Source organism: Strix uralensis, chromosome 1, assembly GCF_047716275.1.
Source record: "Strix uralensis isolate ZFMK-TIS-50842 chromosome 1, bStrUra1, whole genome shotgun sequence".
NCBI classification, from domain to species: Eukaryota; Metazoa; Chordata; class Aves; order Strigiformes; family Strigidae; genus Strix; species Strix uralensis.
Genome location: NC_133972.1, coordinates 160,213,761 through 160,238,811, shown reverse-complemented (window position 1 = coordinate 160,238,811; position 25,051 = coordinate 160,213,761). Strand labels below are relative to the sequence as shown.

Sequence of the window (25,051 nt, the reverse complement as noted above, 5' to 3'; positions counted from 1 at the left end):
AGGTTTCATGCAAGTGTGTGCAGCTGCTCTGGAGGTTGAACCAGCTAGGGTGTTGTATTCCTTTATTTTTAGATGCGTGATGTTTCTTGCTTGTGCTTTTGTGGTGACAAGAAATGCTGCAGCCTGAGATGCCTGTCTTCATCCCAATCCAAGCTCTAGGTGGGGAACAGTTGGTTCGTATAAATACAACTCACCTGGGCTTCCAGCATACCTAGTACATAAATAGGTTTGGGATGCTTCTGAAATGCAGTAATAGCCACTTAGCTTTGAAATCACGGCTTCTAAAGGAGGAAGAAGCAACAGTTTGTATTCTTTCTCGTGCTCTCTCCTTGTGCCTATGCCCCTTGTAGCTGGATGCCTCTTGCACTCTTAAGAAGTGGGAGATGTGGGATTGAATCCCCATTAGGCTAAGGAAGGCACTGAGCCCCTCTTTTCTGAGTGCTTTACCCCACTGGTTATCAGATGAGATAATATTCCTCCTCTAGACCTATTTTAAAAGTGAACCTTGTGTCCCATTCATTTATCTTCAGGGAAGGGCTCCAGGCTCTGGAGGTGTATGCCTACAGGTCCTGATTTGGGTGCGTTTTGGAAGAGAATGGGATTCAGACGTGTGCCTAAGTGATTAGGTGTAGGTAGTTTGTTCTTGGGGTTGCATTCTGGAGACCGTATGTCCAACTGATTTCACAGTCTGGCCCTAAATCTATTGAGATTGCCCCGCAGAGGGAGAAATCTGAGTGGGTGGAAAACCAGGTTGATCAGTTTATGATTCGGAACAAGAAATGTGATTATCCTTATCTTATACAGAGGAAGTACAAATAACACTTGGTCATAAACATTTCCAGTTTTATTACCCAGCCATGCAATTAATCTGTGAACTCCAGCAGCACTGGATTTTACTGACGATTACATACCATGTGCAGTCATTTTTCCTTGCCTGTAAATACCATTCATTTTAACCTACACATTCCCTTTAATACTGTTTTTCTTGAATTTTAGTAGGTTTTCATAATAAAGTCTAAATTTCATTGTTAGATACACATATGCACAATAGATTTATGGCAGTACATTTTCCTGAATCCTAATAACTTAAATGAAAGTAGCTGTTTAAATTATTTTTACTGTGTTTGGGCAGAATGCACTGCAATGTCATGTGGGATTCTTTATATACTGATTTATATAGTGTTTTAATCTTTAAAAATCTGGATTCTTTAAGAGATTAGTATCAGGATTGCATTTTTAAGTTTCCATGGCAAAAGCACGTGTTTGTGTTGGATTGCTTTTTAATAGCATTTTTATGTAACTAATTGCATCTTGGCATGTTACAGGGTAAACTAGTGATGCTGCTTCAAGTCCACCAAGAGTCAACAAGTAGACAGAAGTATATTGATTCACTGTACATAGGAAGGTCTGTCTATACAACCAGAAGGACTAAAAACCTCTCTTAAATAGCTGTTACATAAAGTCCAAACTCTTTCCCCTTCGTGTTCTTATGCTTATGGCAGCCTAACATAAAGTTGACATTGTCACAGAACTACAAAACCAGTTGCTGTAATTTTTAGATGATAAAAAATATTGATGATTTAAGTTCCAAGTATAGTGATGTAATATGTGCATATCTTTAATATATATAGAAATTAAAATACCTGGTTCTGAATGCTGTAATTCTCCCCTTCCCCCAAGTGTCCAGCCATTAGAAAAATGCATTAAATTATGGAAATCTGTAGTCAGTTATTAACCATCACATATAAACTTTAGGGATTAGAAGACATAAATTAATATTTTGAAAAAACATAGACATGCACAATGCTGGATATGAAAATTACTTATACAGCAGTCCTATATAGCAAGATTCAGAGTATCTTTTGTGATATATGGCATGACACTTCTGGACGAGCTGAATATTTTTAAGGATACTAGAATAACAAGTGAAAGTAACATCAGTATAAGAATTTGTGGTCCTTAACACCTTATCTGAGTGTGTTATCAAAAGCACCTCTGGAAGGAAATGTAACTCTGCTAATCTCATGTCTCATGTTGCAGTGTGCACAAGGGTGGTCTGCCAAAATGGCCAAAGGGGTGGGCAGTCTAAAACCAATAAATGACAGTAACCCTATTCTAAACCCATGTGGCTCTGTTTACGCACAGGCAGATCTGCACAAACAGATCTCCCTAAGCCAGACTGGCGCTGAGCAAGGTTTTTCTGATGGTGTCAGGATCTGCTTCTTTCTTCCAGTTACTTTCTTGATCTGGAGAAAGTTGCCCCCAAAAGCCCTCTGTTTTCTTTCAGATTTGCAAAGCTGCTCTTTCTTAAGAAAGCACACAGGTGCTCTTAGTCACAGAGTTACTGTCAAAAACAGAAAGCCCAAAGTTGATTGTGTAAAACACAGACTGTTTTGTTTATGGATGAATTAATTTAACAAACTCCTGGAAATTGCATGCAGGATTCTGATCTCATACTGGTGCAAACCCAGGAGTCATTCCCCTTTAGCCAGTGAAATACAATAGGCATAAAACTGATTTGCATAAGAGGAATGATAAGAAAATCCTTTAGCATCATTAGTTTACTCAGTGGTAACAAAACTTCAGTGTCATGCTCACAATGTCGAGATTTCTTGGGAGGCAGTGTGGCAGTTTTTAGTTTAGACAGTCAGGGCCCAGCTTTTGATTTCATGCTGCCCCTTTTTGCATTGTCAGACTAAGGGAAAAATAACTGTTGAAATCACTCTCTTCATCCACTTAAACTGAGCTTGGGATGCCTGCCGGAAAGAGGAGATGAAGATAAATGTGCCACCTGTTTGGTCCACGAGTCCCAGGGATGGCTGGTTACCAAATCAGTCCCCAGAGTAGCTTACAGCAGTCTCAGAGCTGCTCTAAGGATTAATTTCTGCCTGGCGTGAGGCTGCGGTGGTACTCTGGATATGGCCTCTTCCCACAGAAGTGTCCTCTGTGCACAGAACTGTGAGAGGAAAGGCATTGACCTGGCTAGTTTGGCTCTTCATGGTCCCAGGATGCCTTTTAAAGCAGGGAATCCTTAGCTGGCTGGTTAAGGGAGTTTGAGGGTCCTTTCACACAGGCACCACACAGCTGAGAGGCTGACGTTAAGCCAGAGACCCTCCTTGGTGCAGCAGGCTGGTGCTACTGAGAACAGAATGAGGTCTCTTGACTTGTTCCGATGACATTGTTTCCATGTTCCTAAGGATGCCAACTCTTTATTTGTTTGACTAGGTGGCACTCCGGTTCTCTAGCAGGATAGTATAACGTGCAGTCAAAGGGCCAGTTCTCCTTTCCTTCACACTGAGAAATTCCTCTTAGATGTGTGAGGGTGCAGCAAAGGTAAAAATGCAAAATCTCATCATAGCAGAGAGGAGGATCCTGAACTCACATGGTGCATGAGGCTGGGTGGGTAGAGTGGGACATGACAGAGCACATCAAAGTTACCAAGCAGGAAAATGTTGCAAGAAGTCAATGTGCTGCTCTTGGCATAGGTGAGCCAGCAGGAAAAATGGGTTGGATGGATCATCCCCAGCAGGGAATGAGAAAGTCTTGGAGGTACAAACTGAAGCATAACATTCTTGTAGATGATGGATGAGTAAATGGCACTGGTTGTTTAAGACAATTGCCCAGGGAAAGCGGTACACAGACTGCACAGCAGCAATACCTAATGTTTCTTCTCGCCTGTCCGTCTCCTGCTGCATGGTGTAAAAGAGGAACAGTTCAGCTGGTTGCAGGAGAACCCTAATTCAGCATCATGAGCAGCAGGATGTGCTGAGTGCTGCCGATGCAGGACGCAGCACAGCACTGTGCCATTGGTACTGCTGGTAGCATGGGGCTCTTCTCACTTTGTCATCATTCAAGGCTTGACATACTAATCTTTAATCATAATGTGTTGGCCTCCGATCTTACCTCTCGTTGGTCAAGAGTATGTATCTATTGTTTTGATGAACTATCAGTGCTGACAGGGAGTCACTTTTTTTCCTCAGTTGCAGTTTGTTTGCTTTTTGGTGACTGTTTGTCTTATTGAGCGAATTCCTGGCTAAAAATCCAATAGAAGGCAAAGGATAATTAAGCAAAAGACAATGGTGGCTTCATTTTGTGATGAATGAATTCAGGAAGGAGAAGCAGGCAGACATATTAAAATATGCTTGTATAAAAAAGCTCTGTAATGTTTTGAAAAAGCATAAAAACACTGCTGTAAAAGCAGTGAGCCTGTAGATTTCAAAGCACTCTGGGTTTATTCAGTTGTAAATAAAATGGTTTTATCTTAGTGTTAGAGTAACACATAATTAGGCCTTATCTGATCACTCTTGGTAGGATGGTAAAGAGCTATTTGGATGTAAATGCAGGCATCCTTAAGTGAATCATATGTAACCTCTATATTTGTAATTAGTTTCACTTTGCAGGGTCTTATTCTACTGGTATCTGTTGCTACTTAAAGTAACTACTGGAGTTACAATGTTGAGAGGGAGCTCTTCAACAACTGAATCACTAGCAGACCTGTAATCCTTTTACTGACTATACTTCATCTCAAAACTGTCTTTGACCCCAGCCTCCAAGAATCCTATGCCTCTGGTGTTTATGAACTTTATTGTGGTAGCTCAAGCTGCACATAAGCCAGTGTAACTGAGCTGCTGCCAAATGAAGTGATCCTGTTCCCCTGGCCCTGGTTTCCCTCTGCCTCCTTTGCATCAAAGCAAGTGAAAGTGAGGGTACAGAGTGGGTCAGACCAAGGCAAAACTGCTCCTTTTTTCTCTGTGATTAAGCTTGTGCTGAAATTAATTAATTTTCAGTACTAGCAGATCAGTTTAAAATAAACACAAACTTATGAGCCAGATACACTGCCATGTTTTATCTTCTTTATGGAATGTACAGTACATGGATGTTGTTTCTCTTTTAAGATGATACATGGAAAGCCATTATTATGATTTTTTCTTTTAGATAAGAAATGCTGATGCAGCCTCTAGAAGCCTTCACACGGTCTGAGCCATGCTTCTGCACCTCTAGGCACTGTGTGCTGCTGTGACCAAACTAAGAGAAAAATCTGATCATCACAGTGCTATGTTTGTACTGAAAGAATATTGATTTCATTATGAAATTCAAATTGTTCATAAAGAGGTGTTTGAATGGTCTTATGTATAGGTGATTTTAGGGAAATTAGTATCTGGAGTGTATTTTCTTGAGTGAAGTTTACAGTGTTTCACATCCTGGAGGACTCCAAGGGTCTCAGTAGAGGTGAATGGGTCACAATATATCAGCATTTTTATCATTTTTTGTTACTTACATGCTTATACTTACATACAAATATATGTTCTGTAACCTTGAACTTTAGATTATGAGCCACCTGACCTCTGCAATGATAAACTCCCATAGGACACTCAGGTCTTTGCAGGAACTGGATGCCCCTTGCAGAACACAAACCCTATTTCTAATGCACAATTTTCTGATGTCAGATTGAGAAATGCTGCCTGCTGATGTGCTTACATCCTCTGAAAACCAGCCCTGATACTGATGGCAAGTTCCAAATAGTGACTGACTGATTCACCAAGTGCTGAAGCAACATCAGAAGTTAGTATCACACATAAGAACAATATCTTTATTTCAAAAGACCATGAGTTTGGGAAAAATATGTGGTTACTTTCACCTGCATAAGGGATTCCCGTTCTGGGGAAGAGGCTGGAAGAATCTCAGATGCAAATGCAATGAACTGACAAGTATTTATAATCAGGGAATTACTGTGAATCTGTTTCCTCAGGCCTATTTCAAATACTCAATTCCTACTAAACCCAGCCTCTGGTTCTTTCAGAATGTTTTGGTAAGTTTAAGCATTTGATCAAGTAGGTTTTAATTCATAGGAAAGCAAATAGGTTTGAGGTTTTTTTCCTTTCTTTCATAAATCCTAAACCAGTTAAACTGCATTCCTGTTAGCCTGGCATCCTTTGTGAAGAAATAAGTATTACGCACAGTATGTATGCAATTTCTGGATAGAAAACAATCTGTGGTTCTAATAGCATCCTTTAACTTACAAATCGTTAATGAAGGCGAAGTGGTTTGCACTGTCCTTGCACCAAGACACAGTCTGCTAAGATGTGGCTTAGACTATGAAAAGTTAAACATCAGCTATCTCACTTTCCTTTCATGATTTTCAATGTGACCACTGAATTTACTCAAAAAGATAATGTTAATGAATATTTTAATTCACTCACAGCTGCTAAGTTTCTTGTCTTCATTAGTGTCTGAATTACTTTGTGCTTTGTTTCCTGACATCTTTCCAATTCTTGTACATGCTCCTCTTATGTAGTGAGTGTTTTCATTCTCTACAATAAATAACTCCTCACAGTGGGCTTGCACATTGTTCTCAGAGATGCTGGATGAGGGAAGGGAAAGGGATGATGAATTAGCTACCAGAAAAATTTTGGAGTTTATTTACAAGGCAGTAATTAAAAAATAAAACCAAATGAACTTAAAACAGCAGGCTCCCTTTAAACAAAACTATTCTTCTACTCTGGAATCTGATTTGGGATGGGACCTTATGTTCACATATCCTTTTGAGCATTTACAGTCTGTAGCAGTGCATTTCAAACACTTGCCTTGACATTTTCTGCCTACCAGTAATTTTGTGGAGCTATTTAAGTAGCTTAAATTTTAATCCACAAGTGCTTGGAAGCAGGATGAATCAGTGGTCAAAAAACACAGCTCATTAATTCTACATAATAGCAAAAGAATAAACAGGTGAGTATTCTGTGCATTATTTTACTAATAGGATCCTCTAATTGCTGTGTAGTTAGAGTTTATAGGGTACTTTGAAGATGTAATTTGTTGTACAGAACTAATGTTGTGTTCATACACTTCTACATCTAGCTATACTTGGAAAGACTTAACATCACATGAAGTCCTTTTGGGTTTCTGGTGCACAGTGAAAGAAACCAGGGTGGATTCAGCTGACCAAGTGCCTATGTGTATCTCTGAGCTACCTGGGTACACCCCCACTACAAACAGGAAAGAAATAGCCACATTTGAGTTACAATTTTTTTCGTATTAAAGCAGATATCTGAAAATAGATCATATGAATTTTTTGTGTCTGCTTCTTGGCTGCAAAGGAAGTTTACTGTGGCTAGGCCTGATACGGACATCTACTTTGCTGATAACTAAAGTTAGGTGAGAGAAATCCCTGGACCAGACTAGTTCAGTGTTTTCGGCAGTGCTTTGGAAGTAAATATAAGGGCTGCTTAAAATGAGTCAAATAAAAGCCTGGGCTGGTTGACTGAAGGGACTGACTCAACGTAACTTGAAGAGACTGTGTATGCCATATACATTCGTACTTGGTTTCAAGCATGTTTGACATAATCAATGACAAATGTTGTTGCACTCTTTTTCTTTGCCCTCCCAAGTTTGTGTTTTTCTTTCTGTCAAAACCTAGCAGAATAAGGTCCTAGAGCAAATCTATCCAGACTTGAAGCTATATCAGCCCTCCCTAGCTTCCTTCCAGAGACTTGTGAGCTTCTCAGCCTCTTGTGCCAGTCAATAGTGCAAGTGGTATCTCTGAAGCTGAGTCACAGTCTCATGTGGTCTGTGGTAAGGTAAACACAAAGCAAATATAAGACCATCATTCCTTCTTGATCTATGACAGACACAAAGCTCTCTCCAGCTTCCCCCACACTAAACTGATTGTCTCTGCCAAGAGTCCTTCCAGCCCCACAGAAGCAGTTGTTCAGGTGATCAGTGGAATCCACATCTACCCACATTTTGGGTGCCCAATACTGAATGGCACACTTTACCTCGAACCTAAACCACCTCTCTCCTTCCAGGGACATCTTTGCATGTCCCAGTCTGGCTCTTCTCTAGAAGAAGAAACCTTCTCTAGAAGAAGAAGAAGAAACCTTATTTTCAGGGTTTTGCTAACCTTACTAGCAAAAAACCCACCCCACTTTCTCAGTGTGATTGTGTTGTGTTCCTACGAGGCTTTCTCCAGCTCCTTCTCCCAGAATTGGTCTTCTGGATGGACCAATGCAGGGCTCTGTTTCTGAGTGGCTCTCTTCAACCTTTTCCAGATCTCCTCCACTTCCCATTTTTTGCTGACCATACAAGCAGCGGCCCTCATTTCCAGCTTTTCTGGTAAGCCTCACCTCCATTGGAACAGGATCTGGCTAATACCCTTCCCCTTCATCATGCGCAGAGAAAATTGCCTGTCTGCGACGATCAAAAGGGGATGGATATAGAGATGGATGATAGCATATGCAGTTGTTACATCTCTGAGATATGAATCAGATCTTTGTGTGCTGGGAGGAACCACGGCCTGAATCCTCAGAAGGTAATGAGTTATATGTAATTAGAACAACTGGGGAGGATAAGCAAGGATACCTATCTTTATTCCATAACCTTCCCTCCTCTGCTTCCCAGACTCTCATGGATATTTGGATAGTTTTGATGTAGAGTTCTTCTATTGTTGTTGTTGTTATTAGTAGTAGTAGTAATATTTTATTTTCTCTTTTACGAGAGTCTTTTAGTGGCATGGCATTCATGGTCACCACCATCTGTCACACACTCTCCTGTTCAAGGGGAAAACAGTGCAGTGCTGTCATATACATTCCTTGCTTAAACTTTAATGAGTCCGCTGGTATGTGCCTAAACTGGAAAATGTTCATATCTGAGAAAGTAGGAGTGGAAAAAGTGTGCCTTTCACAAGGAAAGGCTTGTAATTGTCCTTGGTTTTGAAGAAAATGTATTTCTGCTTTTCCACGTCCTGAGAAAGCTCTCTTTTGCATATGTGAACTTGCAGAAAGCTCTGGGATTCCTGAGCTATTGAATTGAGATTTCTTCTTGGATCTACTGACCACCTTTTAGATTTCCTCTGACAAGTTTTAAAGCATTTTCAAGACCTAGAAACTGGCTCACAGTGGGAGATAAATTCCTCAGTTCACATGTTAAGCATCCGCCAACTCTGTATTTACATTTTTCTGCACAGTTTTACTTAATCTTCTACTGACTGATCATCATTGTTGCTCCTTCCACCCTCCACATGGTAGAGTGCCTCACGTGCTCAGGGAATGTTGTGGGGCAACTAATATAAAGACTTCTATTATATGAAGTTGGGAAAATTAGCATTTCTTGCTAGACAATTCACTGCTGAGAAGTTAGTAAGATAGCAAGGGCTTGAAACATCTAGTAAGGGGAAAAAATGAATGGGGAATTCATGACTGAAATCTGTTTCCAAAAAGACGTTACTTGTATTTGTTGTACTCTTAAGTATTGAACTATGTTTGCAACAATAAGACCAAAGTAATAATTGGCATCTGGCTACTTCTAAAAAGTTATGCCTTTTTTGTAAAATACTTAAGCAAAGACAAATGCAACAAAAGGGAAGATATGTATAATGAAATTGCATTGTATGAGAAGGTCATGGCTCTGCAGATGCTCCCATGCTGCACTGCATCATACCAGTGAGGAGCTATAGCCCCTTTACTGCCCCAACGTCTGTAGATCTGCACTTGATTAGACACAGGACTGCCATGGGATTTAAGCTTAGGTATAGCATTGAGGAGATTAAGGGTTTTAGGAATTCAGAACTCGGAAATGCCCATGATCACACACACTTTCCAGCCACAGAGAGTTTTGTGTACTTAGCAACTATGCTTTGGTGGGCTGCTACCACTGTCTGCAAAACAGGGCGATACAAGTTCCTGGTCCCACCCACCTAATGAAAATGAAGTGAAACTTTTCCTCCCTGTGTTGAAACATCTGTATGGAGAAACCTTTCCAGGCCAGGAGCGGGTGGGGCCCAGGGGCTGCAGTTGGGTACGCTGCATGCAGCAGGTAGGGAGAAAATTCTTCTACCATTTGCTGTTCTCCCTTACCACACAAACATAAAAGCAACCCAGATTAAGCTATTGCTTTGATCTTGCTCATTCTTTCTTACACATGTTGAGTAAGTTATTTATGACTTTAATAAATAAGAAAAAAAGAGAGGAAAAAATGAAATGACAGTTCATGGATTTTGTACCTGTGCAAACATATTCAAGCAAGACAATCTAGAGCAATACTTTCCAAATAACCATAACCATACATGTGACACATTTACTATTTTTATCATCATACACAGTGTCAAATTACATCTCTTAATATCCGTTTCAGCCGGTTGAACTACAACTACAATGTACTATTTAAAACTGTATGTGAAACTAAATAGAGATGCCTGTATATACATATAATCGCAGAATCATAGAGTGGTTTGGGTTGGGAGGGACCTTAAAGATCATCTAGTTCCAACCCACCTTCCATGGGCAGAGACACCTTCCACTAGACCAGGTTGCCCCTGATCAAAGACCCGTCCAACCTGTCCTTGAACACTTCCAGGGAGGGAGCATCCACAACTTCTCTGGGCAACATGTTCCAGCATCTCACCACCCTTACATTAAAGAATTTCTTCCTTATATCTGATCTAAATCTACTCTCTTTCAGTTTAAAACCAACCTCTCATCCTATCCCGACACTCCCTGATAAAGAGTCCCTCCCAATCTTTCCTGTAGGCCCCCTTTAAAGTTCTTTAAGGCTGCTGTAACGTCTCCCTGGAGCCTTCTCTTCTTTAGGCTGAACAACCCCAACTCTCTCAGCCTGTCCTCGTAGAGGAGGTGCTCCAGCCCCCTGATCATCTTTGTGGCCTCCTCTGGACCCACTTGAGCAGATCCATGTCCTCCTTGTGTTGGGGGCCCCAGTGCTGGACACAGAACTGCGGGTGGGGTCTCATGAGAGCGAAGTAAAGGGGGAGAATCATGTCCCTCGACCTGCTGGCCACAGTTCTCTTGATGCAGCCCAGGATATGGTTAGCTTTCTGGGTTGTGAGCGCACATTCCTGACTCATAGACAGTTTTCCATCCACCGGTACTCCCAAGTCCTTCTCCACAGGACTGCTCTCAATCCACTCATCGCCCAGCCTGTATTTGTGCTTGGGATTGCCTTGACCCATGTGCAGGACCTTGCACTTGGCCTGGTAGAACTTCATGAGGTTTGCACAGGCCCACCTCTCCAGCCTGTCAAGGTCCCTCTGGATGGCACATCCCTTCCCTCTAGCGAGTCGATGCACCACACAGCTTGGCATCGTCAGCAAACTTGCTGAGGGTGCACTCAATCCCACTGTCCGTGTCACCAGCAAAGATGTTAAACAGCACTGGCCCCAACACCGACCCCTGAGGAACACCACTGGTCACCCCCCTCCACTTGGACATGGAGCCGTTGACCGCAACTCTTGGAGTGTCACCATCCAGCCAATTCCTTATCCACCGAGTGGTTCATCCATCAAATCCATGTCTCTCCAATTTAGAGACAAGGATGTCGTGCAGGACAGTGTCAGATGCTTTGCACAAGTCCAGGTTGATGACGTCAGTTGCTCTTCCCTTATCTACCGGCACTGTAACCCAGTCATAGAAGGCCACCAGATTTGTCAGGCATGATTTGCCCTTAGTGATGCCATGTTGTCTGTCACCAATCACCTCCTTATTTTCTGTGTGCCCTAGCAGAGCTTCCAGGAGCATCCACTCCATGATCTTGCCAGGCACAGAGGTGAGACTGACTGGCCTATAGTTCCCTGGATCTTCTTTTTTTTCCCTTTTTAAAAATGGGGGTTACATTTCCTCTTTTACAGTCAGCGGGAACTTCACTGGACTGCCACAACTTCTCAAATATGATGGGATAGTGGCTTAGCCACTTCATCCACCAATTCCCTCAGGACCTGTGGATGCATCTCATCAGGTCCCACAGACTTAGGCACCTTCAGGTTCCTTAGATGGTCTCGAACCTGATCTTCTCCTATGGTAGGTGGTTCTTCATTCTCCAAGTCCCCACCTTTGCCTTCTGTGTAGTGTGGCTGGAGCACTTGCTGGTGAAGACTGAGGCAAAAAAGTTGTTGACCTCAGCCTTCTCTATATCCTTGGTAACCAGGTGTCCCATTTCCTCCCAGAGAGGGCCCACATTTTCCCTAGTCTTCCTTTTATCACCGACGTACCTATAGAAGCTTTTCTTGTTGCCCTTGATGTCCCTGGCCATGTTTAATTCTATCAGGGCTTTGGCCTTCCTCACCTGATCCCTGGATGCTTGGACAGTTTCTCTGTTACTCCCAAGCTACCTGTCCTTGCTTCCACCCTCTGTAGGCTTCCTTTTTATGTTCGAGCTTATCCAGGTGCTCCTTGTTCATCCATGCAGGCCTCCTGGTGTTTTTGCCTGACTTCCTCTTTGTCAGGATGCATCACTCCTGAGCTTGGAGGAGGTGATCCTTGAATATTAACTAACTTTCTTGGGCCCCTCTTCCCTCCATGGCTTTATCCCATGCTACTCTGCCAAGCAGATCCCTGTAGAGGCCATTGTCTGCTCTCCTGAAGTCCAGGGTAGTGAGTTTTGTGTGTGCCCTTCTCACTGCCCTAAGGATCTTGAACTCCACCATTTCATGGTCACTGCAGCCAAGGCTGCCCTTGAGCTTCACCAGCCCCTCCTTGTTGGTGAGAACAAGGTCCAGGATAGCACCTCTCCTTGTTGTCTCCTCTATGACTTGGAGAAGGCATTTACCATCAGTGCATTCCAGGAACCTCCTGTATTGCTTATGCCCTGCTGTGTTGTCCCTCCAACAGATGTTCTTGTGGCTGTGGTCAAGAATGTGGCATTCCACTGTTCTAGGTGCTATTTTTTTTTTTTTTTAAGTGATTGAACGTTTTAAAGGCAGTGAAAGAAGCGGATCTGCTTAATGTCTATGTGAGCTTGTTTGAAAGTTTGAGGAAAAGATATTCTTAATGGGATATATTGATTCTGTGATCATTTTCATTAGATACAGTTTTAAAAACATTGGCTTTACCATGGTTATCCGCATCTTATGTGCATTCTGGACCTGGGGAGAGCAGGAGTTAATGCTTGCACTGAGTGAGATGAGTCTTCAGAATATAAATCATAAAACTGTGGCTCCCCAAGAGCAGGAAGAACACTGTAGTACTCCTGCTATGAAGTAGCAAGATCTTAGGCAGCTGTCTTGTGTTCACTATACATCTACAAGCAGATATACTAGTAGACTGGTGTGGCTAAATGGGTAGCTTGGTGGAGATCCAATGCAAAAAGGCAGTATAGAGGAGATGGTAGCAGGGACAGGCTACAGCAGAAGAATTTAGAAACATTGCCTGAGTGTGTAGAGGTAGCCTCAGGAAATCCAAAGCTTAAATGCAGTTGAGACTGGGAAGCATAAGAAGACTGTGCAAGGAAAATGTGGGACTGTTGCTGAGTGGAGGAGGTGATGGAGTGACAGCAGACACACGTGAAGCTGAGATATTCAGTGGTTTCTTTGCCTTTTTTACCAACAAGCTATCAAATTCCTCTGTGCTTAGGGCAAGGGTTCAAAGAGATCTATCAGCAGTAGCTGAGGGTTGAGCCAGGGATTACTTGAGAGAGTTTGACTGCAAAGCTCCATGGGACCAGACAGAGCATATCAAAGGTGCTGAGAGAAGTGGTTGATGTCTCTGCAAGGGCACTCTACCACCTTTGAAAGGTTGTGGAGATCATGGAAGGTTCCTAATGACTGGAAATAGGTGAATGTTGCAGCCTGCAAAAAGGCCAAAAAGGCAATCTAGAGAACTATAAGCTGATCAGCATCACTTTGGTCCCCATGGAACTTAATGGCGCAAGTCTTCTTGGAGCACGTTTCTGGGCATATGAAGGAGGAAAAGCTGATTGGGAATGATTAACATGTATCTACCATGGGTAGATCATGCCTGACCAGCCTGATTGTGTTCTATGATAAAATGATTGGATTTGTGGATGAGGGGAGAGCAATGGATGTCACTTATCTCAACTTTAGCAAGGCTTTTGACACTATCTCCAATAACATTCTTGCATCTGAGTTAGGATGTTATGGTCTGGATGGGTGGACAACCAGATGGGTAAGAATTGGTTGGACTGGCCTCAGAGGAGAGTGGTTAATGAGTTGTACTCTACCCAGAGGACAAATAGAGTGCTACAGATGTCTATATACTGGGACTGTCCAGTTTATCATCTTTATCAATTACCTGGAGGAGGTGATGAAGTTCACTTTCATCAGGTTTGCAGATGACACCAAATTGGAGGGAACAGTGAATACTCTGACGGGCAGGGCTGCCATACAGAGGGACAGAGGCAGGCTGGAGGAATAGGCCAACAGGAATCTCATGAAATTCAGCAAGGACAAGTGCAGCATTTCCTTCATCTGGGAATACCAAGTCCTTGCACTGATACAGGCTGGGGCTGACTGGCTTTACTGTGAAGGCCCTGGGGAGTCCTGGCAGACAGCACACTGCCTGTGCATCGGAGTGTGCCCTGGCAGCAAAGAAGGCTAACATCCTGACTGTGCTATAGGGAGCAAAGCCAGGAGTTTGAGGGAAGGGATTATCTTCCCACCCAGCACCTGTTAGACCACAGTTAGACACTGTGTCCTTTTGGGCCCCCCAGTACAGGAAAGGCATTGAAAAATTGGAACCAAGTTCAGCTGAGGGCCCCCAAGATGGTTGAAGCTGGAGCCGTGTGAGGGGGAGCTAAGAGAACTTGATTTGTTCAGCCTGGAGAAGAGGTGGCTTCATAGCCTCCTGCCAAGACCTACCTCCTGCCTCATAGCAGCCTGCCAGGACCTACTAGGGGGTCTTCAAAGAAGGCAAAGCCAGGCTCTTCACAGTAGTGATAAGTGGGTGGGCAAGAAACAGCAGGCATAAACTGAAACAAGAAAGGTTCAGACTGAGAATAATGAAAAGAAAAACATGGGAAAAACATAGTATTGGGATTGGGTAAAATGGTTTAGGTGCTGAGCTCTAACAGACCATAAATCCTGAATAGTCAGACACCACTTCCTGTGCTGCTGGCTCCATCCACTTCATGTAGAAACCTACGGTACTTTACCCACCACAGTGAATTTCCTTTGGCTAGCAGTGAAACTTGTGATATAGCCCAAATTCTTAATTATAACAAGAATATTTTTTCTGCAAAACACAGCTATAGTATTTGAGTTAGTGCAGGCTCAGGCTTGTGTCTGCATGGCATGATACAGAGCTGTATGGACCTACCTGCCAGGTTTCCTGTGTGGGATAGCCTTTTTTATTTGGCTTGGCCTATGAGTTAGGCTTCTTGGCAAAATTTATTAACTGGGACCTAGTGCTGCAGGAATGGGTTGCATAGGCACCTGATCATACTTATGCCTGGCTAGCTTGAACATCTGTGGTGTGCTCCTCTACTGTCCCTCTTCTGTAGTTAGCAAAGGAACAGCCACCCCAGGTCTACTTGTTTCAACTACTATAGCCTTGCCCAGTGTTAGAAAGGATGAAGCTGGTGTGGTAGGAGAGGAGGAGGATGGAGGAACTGGGCTGTTCCAGCCTTTCCACTGCAGAAACCAAGACAAGTTCCTCACTCACTTCCCTCATCCATGCAGCCAGAGACTGCAACAGTCATTCATTCCTGTACACGGAGCATGCTTCAGGATTACTCGTAACTCAGTCTTCTAAAAAAGACCAGAGTTTCAATTTAGACATGTATTCCCTGATTTTGTACGTGAAGGAGAGTGCTTGGTTGAATCTCAGGCAGAGCTTGATCCTGCAGCAAAGTATTGCTCCTCTTTCACCTTCTCCCAGCTCTGAGTTTCCTCCTAAAGAACAGGCAAATAACCTGTCCATGATGTTTGTAGCATTAAGGACACCTCTGGATTTTGTCAGCCAGGGGGTCTCAGAATTTGAACTCTCGGTCTGGCAAGCATGTTTTGGTGACTTTTTGGGTCAGAAGTTAAGATGAGGTGTGGAGAGGGTATCATTGTGATTATGATTACCCACAGGGATGTTACTGTGCCTCTTCTGCACTGACCTGCTGTGAGTGAGGCTAGCAGACCTGGGCTTGAACTTCTAAAAGGCATTACTTTTCCTCAAGAAGCTTTGCCTTGAATTAGTCATTAATTCTTTATTGTTACCCATTAATGATTCTAAAACCAAATCATTTAGCTTAATAAATTTATTACTATTGATCCTAAAAAGTGTAATTCTGCTTAATTTTGGGGAATATCAATTCCCAGGAAGGCAACAATTCAGGATGAGTTATGTTGTGCTAAGTGAACCTGTTTGCCCAAATACTCTCATAGCATAGTAGTGGAGCAATGAAAAGAAATGTGGTCCCACCCCTTCATTCATGGGTCCGAATCGTTCCCTGGAGGGTGTGTAGTACACAGATAATTTACTGCTGGTAACAACAGGTGGTTTACTGGAGGAACAAGTAGCAGAGAAACTGGATTGCAAGAGTGCTCTGAGTCACAGAGTCTCCTGAGATGCTCCTGCGTTGGTCATTGCTCAGAGATGAGCTTGGAGTCAAACTAAACAACAAGCTAAATGGTTTGGAGGATTTTCCTGTTGAGGGTGAGGTTGAGGAAGTATGACTGTTGTCTAGTTGCCTTTGCAGTGCTGTACACAGCAGTAGAAGGGAGACTTGGAGCTGACCCTCTGCATTACTGGCTGATGGCATGTCTAGCTATTCGTATACTTAGAGGAAGACTACGTGCAACCAGTGCTCAGTGACCTGCAGGATACATTGCTGCACTGTGCCTAGTGTCTAGCATTCTCCTTAGCCTCAAGATAGCATTCCGTCATTTTTAGTGTCAAGTGGGAAAGAAAATCTATAGACCTTCATTGCAGGGGCCCTGGGGTTTCCCTTGACATCTCCTGCTCTAAGGTGAACCATGGCTAAGAGCAGGCTCACTTCTGAAGGCAAAAGCGTTGCTGTGTCTGAAGAAAAGAGCTGCTTCAGTATTATATGAAAATGTGATCCATTGTGGACATACTGACATGGAGATCTGAGTAGCCGGGCACTGACAGCAAAACCTTCACACTTACTGCTCATCATTTGTGGAGAGGCCTGCTGAAGTGCATGAGTGCATGAAGTGCTTGAAGTGCATGAAGTGCGCTCAACCACACCTGAATCTGGGTTCTTGGGGGATAAAGCCTGTTCTATAGCTGCTTCCTGTGTGGCAAAGGCTCAGGTGATTTTAGCATTAAACATCAAACGTCACTGACTACGGAATTAGGGAGTTGTTATGTTCCTAGAATGACTTGTTAAACCAGCAAGGCACACTGGTATGGCTGTTACTACATGTGCCTGTTACAGCCTACAGCAATGATGTTGCTTCCTTTGCTCTGTTCTCTTTGTGCTAGACTTTTCTGTTTTTCACAGGTTTTGGGGGACATCAGAGGCTACAACTGCTCCATCTATTCTCAGGTTGCCTACAAGCTGCGCAGGCTTGCATGCAGAAGTGTCATTGCTAAGCTAATTCCTCACACCTCAGACCAGCCTGATGGATGACAGAGTTGGAAGCAGAGGTAAGCAAGTCCTCCTCTGCATATCAGGCAATGTAATTGCACAGCCAAATAAAGGACAGTATAAAAACTTCTGATATAAGTTTGAAGTTGGCCCTGCTTTCCATGGAAGATTCAACCAGATGACCTCCAGAGATCCCTTCCAACTTAAATTACTCTATGATTCTAACAAAAGAAGGATTTTTTCAAGAGAAACTGCAGGTCTGTTCTCCCAGCTCTGAGGTCACCAGGGAAATTACTGGGACTTCCAGTGCAGATCAAAGATGAGTAAAGATCACATGCTTTCCATTAGTGGACTTTGTGAAGCACATCAGTAATTAATATACCAGTGAGTTTACTTTTTCTGGCATCAGTGAAATCATACTCACCCCTGCGTGCTCTAAATTTGCCCCTAAATTACACTTTGAAATGCCCACCCTAAATTGCACATAGAAATGAAATAAAAATTCACAACTGGCTGGATGCCTCCTGCAGACCTGTGCTGACTTTATGGTCACTGCCATCTTAACAGTAATTACTCTTGCTTAGCCCAGTGAGGTGAAGGCTGGGTTGAGCCCTGTCCCTGGTTGTCTGCTCTCCCTACAGTGGATGAATGAGGAGGAGTTATTGTATGTACAGCAGGTGCCAGGCACATTCTGCAGCCCTGTTATTTCCTCTTCTTGAGGAATTCACAGACAAAGTAGATGGTGACTTGGCACTCGGAGTCATTCCACTCTCCCGTGCTGAGCATTTCCACACAGTCCTCGCGGCCAGCTGGGTCGTGGGGCTCCCCTTCCTTCCAGTTACTGTAGTTCTGCAGTGGGCTGTTGTCTGCATACACAAACTGTCCTTCTTTTTCCATGTCGTTCAGACCAATGAAGGCTCGGAAGAGGCCGCTGTTGGAGATGTAGTCAGCAATCAGGGCGTTGGTTGCCTCATCTTTTGGCATGGCCAGTGTTCCTCCTCTGTCCCTGCAGTGGATGAAGGCTTCTCTGTAATTCTTCTCTTCTTTCACGATGTAATAGAATTTCTCATCTGTCTCCCTGATACCTGCTATAACTTTAAAGGGCAAAAAAATTGCTTAATGGCATGACAACAGATATTGAAGGTGCTTCTGTTCCAATATGTCAATGAGATTATTTTTACATTAGAATTAATAAAAGGGAGAGAGGAAAAGTATTCCCACCACTGAATTTGTGATGAATGATGAGGACATGGTCAGAGACTGATGCTACTTATGGGACTGACAAGCACCTTGCACATGTTAGGACAAGAACTATTCAGTCCTGATTGGCATATGTCTCCTGTGACACTTAAGTTTCACTTCACAGATATCTAGTACTAATCAAATGAAGGCATGCTAAATGGTCAAATCGCAATGTCTAACTCTGGATCACCCCTGTCGCTTTGCATGTTTTTGAATACAAATTGTGAAAGGGTACCCTGGGATTGAAACACAGGGGTATAGATAGCTTTTCAGGCCCTTTCCATATAGAGGAAAATCAATGTGACTGCTAAGATAAAACATTTTAAATACAACCTGATATTCAGAGCCCCTGTAGCCACTAAGTGGCATTGACTAGGAAGAAAACTGTGTCTGCTTAGCAGCTTTAAAAGGCAAACTTCTCAACCAGCATATATCCTAGTGAATTAAGCAGTGCCAAGGAGTGTGCCTGGGCAGCTAGAAGTTGATTGTCCCTGCTGATGGATTGCTGGAATGGTCCTGAGCAGAGCTTTGGCCTGGGGCAACTAACACTCTCACAAACAATTCATGAGTTACCCTGGCACAGTTTAGGAGTTAGTAGAGGGATACTCCTTATAATATGGTATTCAGTTTGGTAGGATTTATAATACAGATGAATGCTGTTTTGTGCTGGTTGTCCTCAGTGCCAGAAAACAGTTTCAAACACATTTAATTTACTGACACAGACCTAGTCCTAGAAGCAGTGGTGGAGCCTTCTCAAAATCTCTGCTATGCCAGGAAACGCACTTCCTTCCACTTCCTTCCTTTCAGTGGGGGCAGTTTGCACTGTCCACCTGACAGCACTGCCTGCAAACCTGGCTTCTTACAACCCATGTCTTTGAGTGTTGGTCCCTTGTTACAGGAAAATGATGCTTGCACTGCGGGGAGCACTAGAAGGTTTGCAGCCTTCCTGTGCAGCAGAAAGATCAAGAGGTTTCTGTTGCTTTTCCTGCTTCTCTGGAGCAGATTGGCACAAACTTTTTTCCTTTCATTGCCTGAGTGGCCGCTGATCCCGAGCAGACTGACAGTGCAGAGGTGGTTAGCAAGCCGTGCCTTCTGCTTTTCATGACTTTCTGTTGTGCTGTTGATAATTTCTGTATTGTTTATGCTTTTAGTCATCTGCTGCTTATATCCTTACAGGTGTAAGACTGTCACTTTTCTGTATGTTTTTGGAGTGCCTTGCACAGTGGGACCATCTCTCTGGGTCATCTATGGATGCTGCCATAGAGCAGCAATGGTAGAAGAACAGTAATGATAAATGTAATGAGAGACAAATAAATCATATCAAATACATAAGGATCCTTACCGTTCTTTACAAACTTGATGGACGTGTTAAGACGAGCAACATTGATATTCAGTTGCCCAACAACTCTGCGGTATCTTCCACAGTCACAGACCGTGCCTGATGCGATACAAAGGATAGAGGATTTATCTGTTTAGAAGCATTTGTGTGTGCACATGGAGGGTTGTCCATAGACCACTTCCAAACCTTCTGAAGACCTGGCGTCCACTTGTGGAGAGCCAGTCTCACCCTGCCCTGCTGGCCATATTTCTGTTGATTAAAGCGCTTAATATTTTGGCTCTGTACACTCCCTTGCTAACTGGCTTAAGAACCCCTACTTTTAAAAATGCAGATAGAAGAGTTTGCCATCTTCTTTCCACCCATATCTCACTATTGATTCCATCTAGCTGCAGAGATGTGGCTTGTCATGGTGATCACTACAGCGTTGCATCCGAATGCCAAAGGTCTGCCTTTGTATCTGTAAACAGCACAGGTTCTCCGGCCTCCTAATAGAAACAACAGCATCCATGAAATGGGAAGCTGCTGCTTTCTCAGTGAAGGAGTTTTGTGAGTATGCATAGAGGTAGGATTGGCAAAACTTTGGTAGAAGGACTACAGTAGTGAATTGCTGCATGCAGCTGTGGTACAGCAGCAATAGTTGATACTAGCTCGAATAATCAATAACTTTCAAGCACTGAAGTCTCAGTTGTATTTTTGCTGGTAAACTGAAATTTGGCTTGTTATAGCTTTTGTTTGTTCCTCTGTTATTCTCGGGAAGAAATTAAGTTGCTGATGGCTTCCCATTAAGAACCAAACCGGCATCGCATATGAAATCTCTTAAAAATAAACAGAACTGTACATTCAAGGTGGGAAAACATTTAAGGTTATTAGGACTGAGAAGAACTTTTTGGGTCATCAGATCCAAATTCTCCTCCTGTAAGCAAATGCATTGCATTCATTTGACAACAGATTATGCTCTATCTAAAATCACGTATTTTTTCATCCCCATGCTCCTATTAGGAAACTCTTAAGGGACTTCATTCCTTTAGCATTCAGAAATTTTCTTCTAGTTTCCAGTATAAATGTCCTGTATAAATGTCCTGTCTATGTGTTAATTTTTATGATTGCCTATTAATTTAGGTAACTCTTCATTGTTTGTGTATGTTGGTATATTCATAGGCATTGGTTATGTCCCTACCCAAGCCTTCATTTTGCTTAACACAACTTTTTCAGTCCCTTTCTGTTCATCCATTCTCATGTTTTTCCATGGGCCTCAAAGTTTTATGAAGCTCCAGACAAATCAAAGATCCAGTAGACTTGACCATTCTGCAGAGAAAGATGCATAGCATACCTGCTTTTCCCTTTTTTCCAGAAACCCCCAATAAGCCTTTGGCTCCTTTGTCACCTGAATAAAGAGGAAATTATATTCTCAGATCTCAGACAGTGAACATGTTAGGGGAACGTATTTGAAAAACCTGTTTAATAATATATTAACGGTGTGCTTCTAATAGAAGGCCCTGAGGTACTCTATTGGCAGATGTGCCAAGTCAAACAAACCATGATTAATTCTGGTGTATGGAAATAAGGAGAACCCTTTAATAGCTAACTTACTGATAACACAGGCATCTTGTGTGCTGCTGGTTCCTGGTACCACTTACTTTAAATATAAACTGCAAAATGATTTTAAGAGGCTGAAAGCACTCAAGAAATTTGTGAGAGGTGAGACCTGGCTTCTCTCATTGCCTTGCAGGATAGAGCCCTTCCCTGGGTTCAGTAGCTCCATGATGGCATGAGGCACCAGATGAGGCTGATGCGCACTAAGCCACTGAATTCATGTCTGCAACAGATGATGTGTGCAGGCAGCAGTTAGCACCTGCATGAAGGAGGTCAGTAAGGAGCAGTGTTTCAGATATAGTTCATGGAAATGTGATTTAGTTTGATCCAACTGCTTTCCTCTTCTTCTGTAAATCATAAATATGATAGAAATACTTCTCCAAATACAAAGTGCTACTGCATAAGTAGCTTTAAAAAAAATCTCAGCTGTAATTTGGATCAGGAACAACTGGACTTTATCTGAAATTCGTGTCAGCTCTTTTGTGAATTAAAACCTTCAGAGGTCAAAAAATACTAATGCTTGCTCTGCCTTGTTGATGGCCTTATTTTGATGTGGTTTTTCCTTTATACGCTTGTGGTTTTTTAAAGAAATTAGGAGTTGGCTGTCATTTTAATTCGCATTGCTTGACACTGCACACTTACAAGCTGAAATTTCACAGTTGCTTCATTAAGAACTTGTATGTTTAATGGTAGATTTAAACAGTGACTGAGTGACCTTTGCTTCTGCAAATAAAGAAAGAAAATGAGAAAAACTAGAAGGCGGCGATAAATTGTACATTCAGGTTGAGAGAAAACTTGATTTAAAGGCTAAGAGCATTGGCTTACTTACAGATAAAGATACACAATTTGTGGGATTCTTAAATTCTGGTCTCCTTTGGTGATTGAAGACATTTTAGGAGATAACTATCTGTGTTTTCAGTTGTCTAGGTGCTTCTGAAAATTGCTCCCTCAGGCCAAATTCTTTTGTTCTTCTCTGATACTGAGGCTGGCTAGAGGCCATCAAAGGCTTATTAAAAACATTAGTGTGAGAAGCTCCCCGGGGAGATTGTTCCACCCAGTCACCCACATGCCTGCATTGATGCACTGGTTAGAGACCACAGAGTTCCCTTTGGGGATGGTGGAGTCCTGGCTCAGCTTTCAGGGCAGGTCTCCTTGTGGCAGAAGTAATATTCCATCTTAAGTAGCTCTTGAGGAATACTGGAAAGGAATGCCTAAGCCTCTTCTCAGATGACTAGATCATAATTTCATTACATTATTGTCCAGGTAGACTTGGAGTCTACCTTGATTTGCAAGTAGTTATCATCCCTGGTTATGTGAGTGTTTTCTTAAAACTCCTAAAATCCTTTCCTTACTGAGCTGTCCTGTGCCTTGCTTGCTCACATGTCCCACGGCAGTGCAGGTGACAAGGTGTGGCATCCTTAGCAGCAGCAGAACATTGACTTGGGCCTTTATCATTCAAAGCAGAGTCACAAATTTGGCTTTCTCTTTTAGAGCATTCGGAGGATTTACTTCACAAGGGCTGGATTTCTCTCTTTTGCCATCAAAGGGGATTGATTTCTTAACTCATAAAGCAAATTATTTTAGCCAAGTAAGTTGGATATACTGCACATGGGAAATAAAACAAGAATATCTCAGTTAGCTCTTGTCACCAATCTTTATGCATAACTTTATTTGGAGAGCATTGGCACAGATGTTATTTGATATTACTCCATACCTGGAACTCTCACAAAACACATATTTACCTTGAGGGAAAAAACAAGAAAATTCCCAGACTAGAGCTTACCCTTTCCACCAATTGGACCAATTTTCCCAAGCATTCCCTGGTCACCAACATCACCCACAGGTCCTTTGTTTCCTAAGAGAAGAAATAAAGAGGAAAATAGTATAGATTTTTCTGTCTTTTCTTTCCCAACACACTAATTGGGTCTCTACTGCTGCTATTTTTCCTGAGCATGGCCTGTCCACATGTGTGGCAAAGCCAAAGCTGAGTGGAGCCCCAAGGATAGTTGGAGGAGGATAGTGCAGGTCTCTGCTACTGTAGGATACAACAGTAGGACATTGCAAGGCACCTTAGCAGAACTGCCTGCTCAAATGCCCAGAAACGTCATGTCTTCTCACAGAAAATACAAACTAGAACTACTAGTGAGTATTCAAATACTGATTTTGCTTCACAGCTAAATCAGGCTGACAGCAGGTTTTATTTGTTAGGGTTTTTTCCTCCACCCCAGAAAAAAGTCTTTCCTTCTTCCTTGAGGTAAAGTCCAGCTTTTCAGGGAATCCTTCTCAAAGCAGGACTGCAAATAGGGAGCTACTAATTTTGCTGTATGTACTTTCCCAGCCCTCAGAGCACCAAGATAATGGATGCCTTTTTGATCGATTAATAGTTTCAGTTCTAAAATAGCTGGCTAATGGTGACAGCCCAGTTTAGGGACTCTCAGTTTGCACACTGAATTTAACATTTCTAAGATGCTTTGTAAATGGTTGGTTACCTAATTCCCTTGTATCTTACCTGATGTTTTTAAGGTAAGAAGCAAAAAGTCATATGAATGCATTTAAAAATGAAAAAGTTTTTTTATTATAACAATAACAGTATGATTTTAAAGTTTCTGTAAAAGTAAAAACTTTCCTGATTAAACCACAGTCGAGGAAGAAAGACCATGGATATGTATTATCATTAAACTCTAATGATAAATTAAGCTTTTGAATTAGAGCATGCAGACAAGGCTGACACCATCACATCTGGTGCTTCTGGATGGTCTGCCCAGCTCACACTGTGGATATGGGATATGTTTAATAGAGCCAAGTCCTGAGACATCTGCGACTCCTTGTTCTCAGCTCAGATGCCGTTTGAGCAGAGGAACTTTGTTTCTCAGTGTATGCCTCCATTTGCTTTTCTGCAAAATAGGGACAGTGGAGACCAAATTTTGTTGTGCATCCTGATGGATTATTAGGAACTAACTCTCAAAATTCAGTTTCGACTAAAGGATCATTTCACTAAGAGAACAGTAATGATTATATGTATGATCTTGGCCTTCTGTACCACACTCATGACAGCCACTTGGCAGAGCAGCAGTAAATGTACTGGTTTATTACATGACTTATTACATGACTCTTTAAATTTATTGCCATATACACTGTCTTACATATTGGTAGGAATTGCACCATGGTCTCTGAGAGTTGTTAGGTTCACTGATTAATGTTTGACAGGATTGTGAAATCCACTGGTGCAACAGGAATGAAAAGCATTAAACATCACTGATCATATGCACCAGTACAGTTGTGTATAATGATATTTATATACAAGTAATAGCCAACAAACTGTCACAAATACCTTTTGGTCCTTTTGGTCCAACCTTTCCTTGTTTGCCCACTTCTCCTCTATCTCCTTTTTCACCTTCATCCCCTTCCAAAAAAACAGAAAATAAAGCATCATGGTACATTTCTCTCAATGCAGTTAAGTGCAACTGTACATCCTCAGAAAGTAAAGTTCACAGATTTTTTTTCTACTAATTTCTTTTCATTTCACATTGAAGGCACGGTAGCCATGGAATAAATTTCCAGAGAAGAGCTGATGAATCTGACCATAATTAGGAAAAG

The 25,051-nt window shown here is 42.4% G+C and overlaps 1 protein-coding gene across 1 annotated transcript in view; it reads right to left on the bottom strand.

Moving 5' to 3' along the window:
* Positions 1-822: 822 nt before the first annotated feature.
* COLEC10 (collectin subfamily member 10) overlaps positions 823-25,051 on the bottom strand; it is a 36,134-nt gene continuing 11,905 nt past the window's right edge. Inside the window, exons 2-6 of the mRNA XM_074886974.1 lie at positions 24,786-24,857; positions 23,238-23,309; positions 21,192-21,245; positions 19,865-19,960; positions 823-18,374 (exon numbers count right to left, since the gene is read on the bottom strand). Coding sequence (XP_074743075.1) covers positions 17,983-18,374; positions 19,865-19,960; positions 21,192-21,245; positions 23,238-23,309; positions 24,786-24,857 — 686 coding nt within the window. The 3' untranslated portion in view covers positions 823-17,982. The remainder of the gene's footprint in view (positions 18,375-19,864; positions 19,961-21,191; positions 21,246-23,237; positions 23,310-24,785; positions 24,858-25,051) is intronic.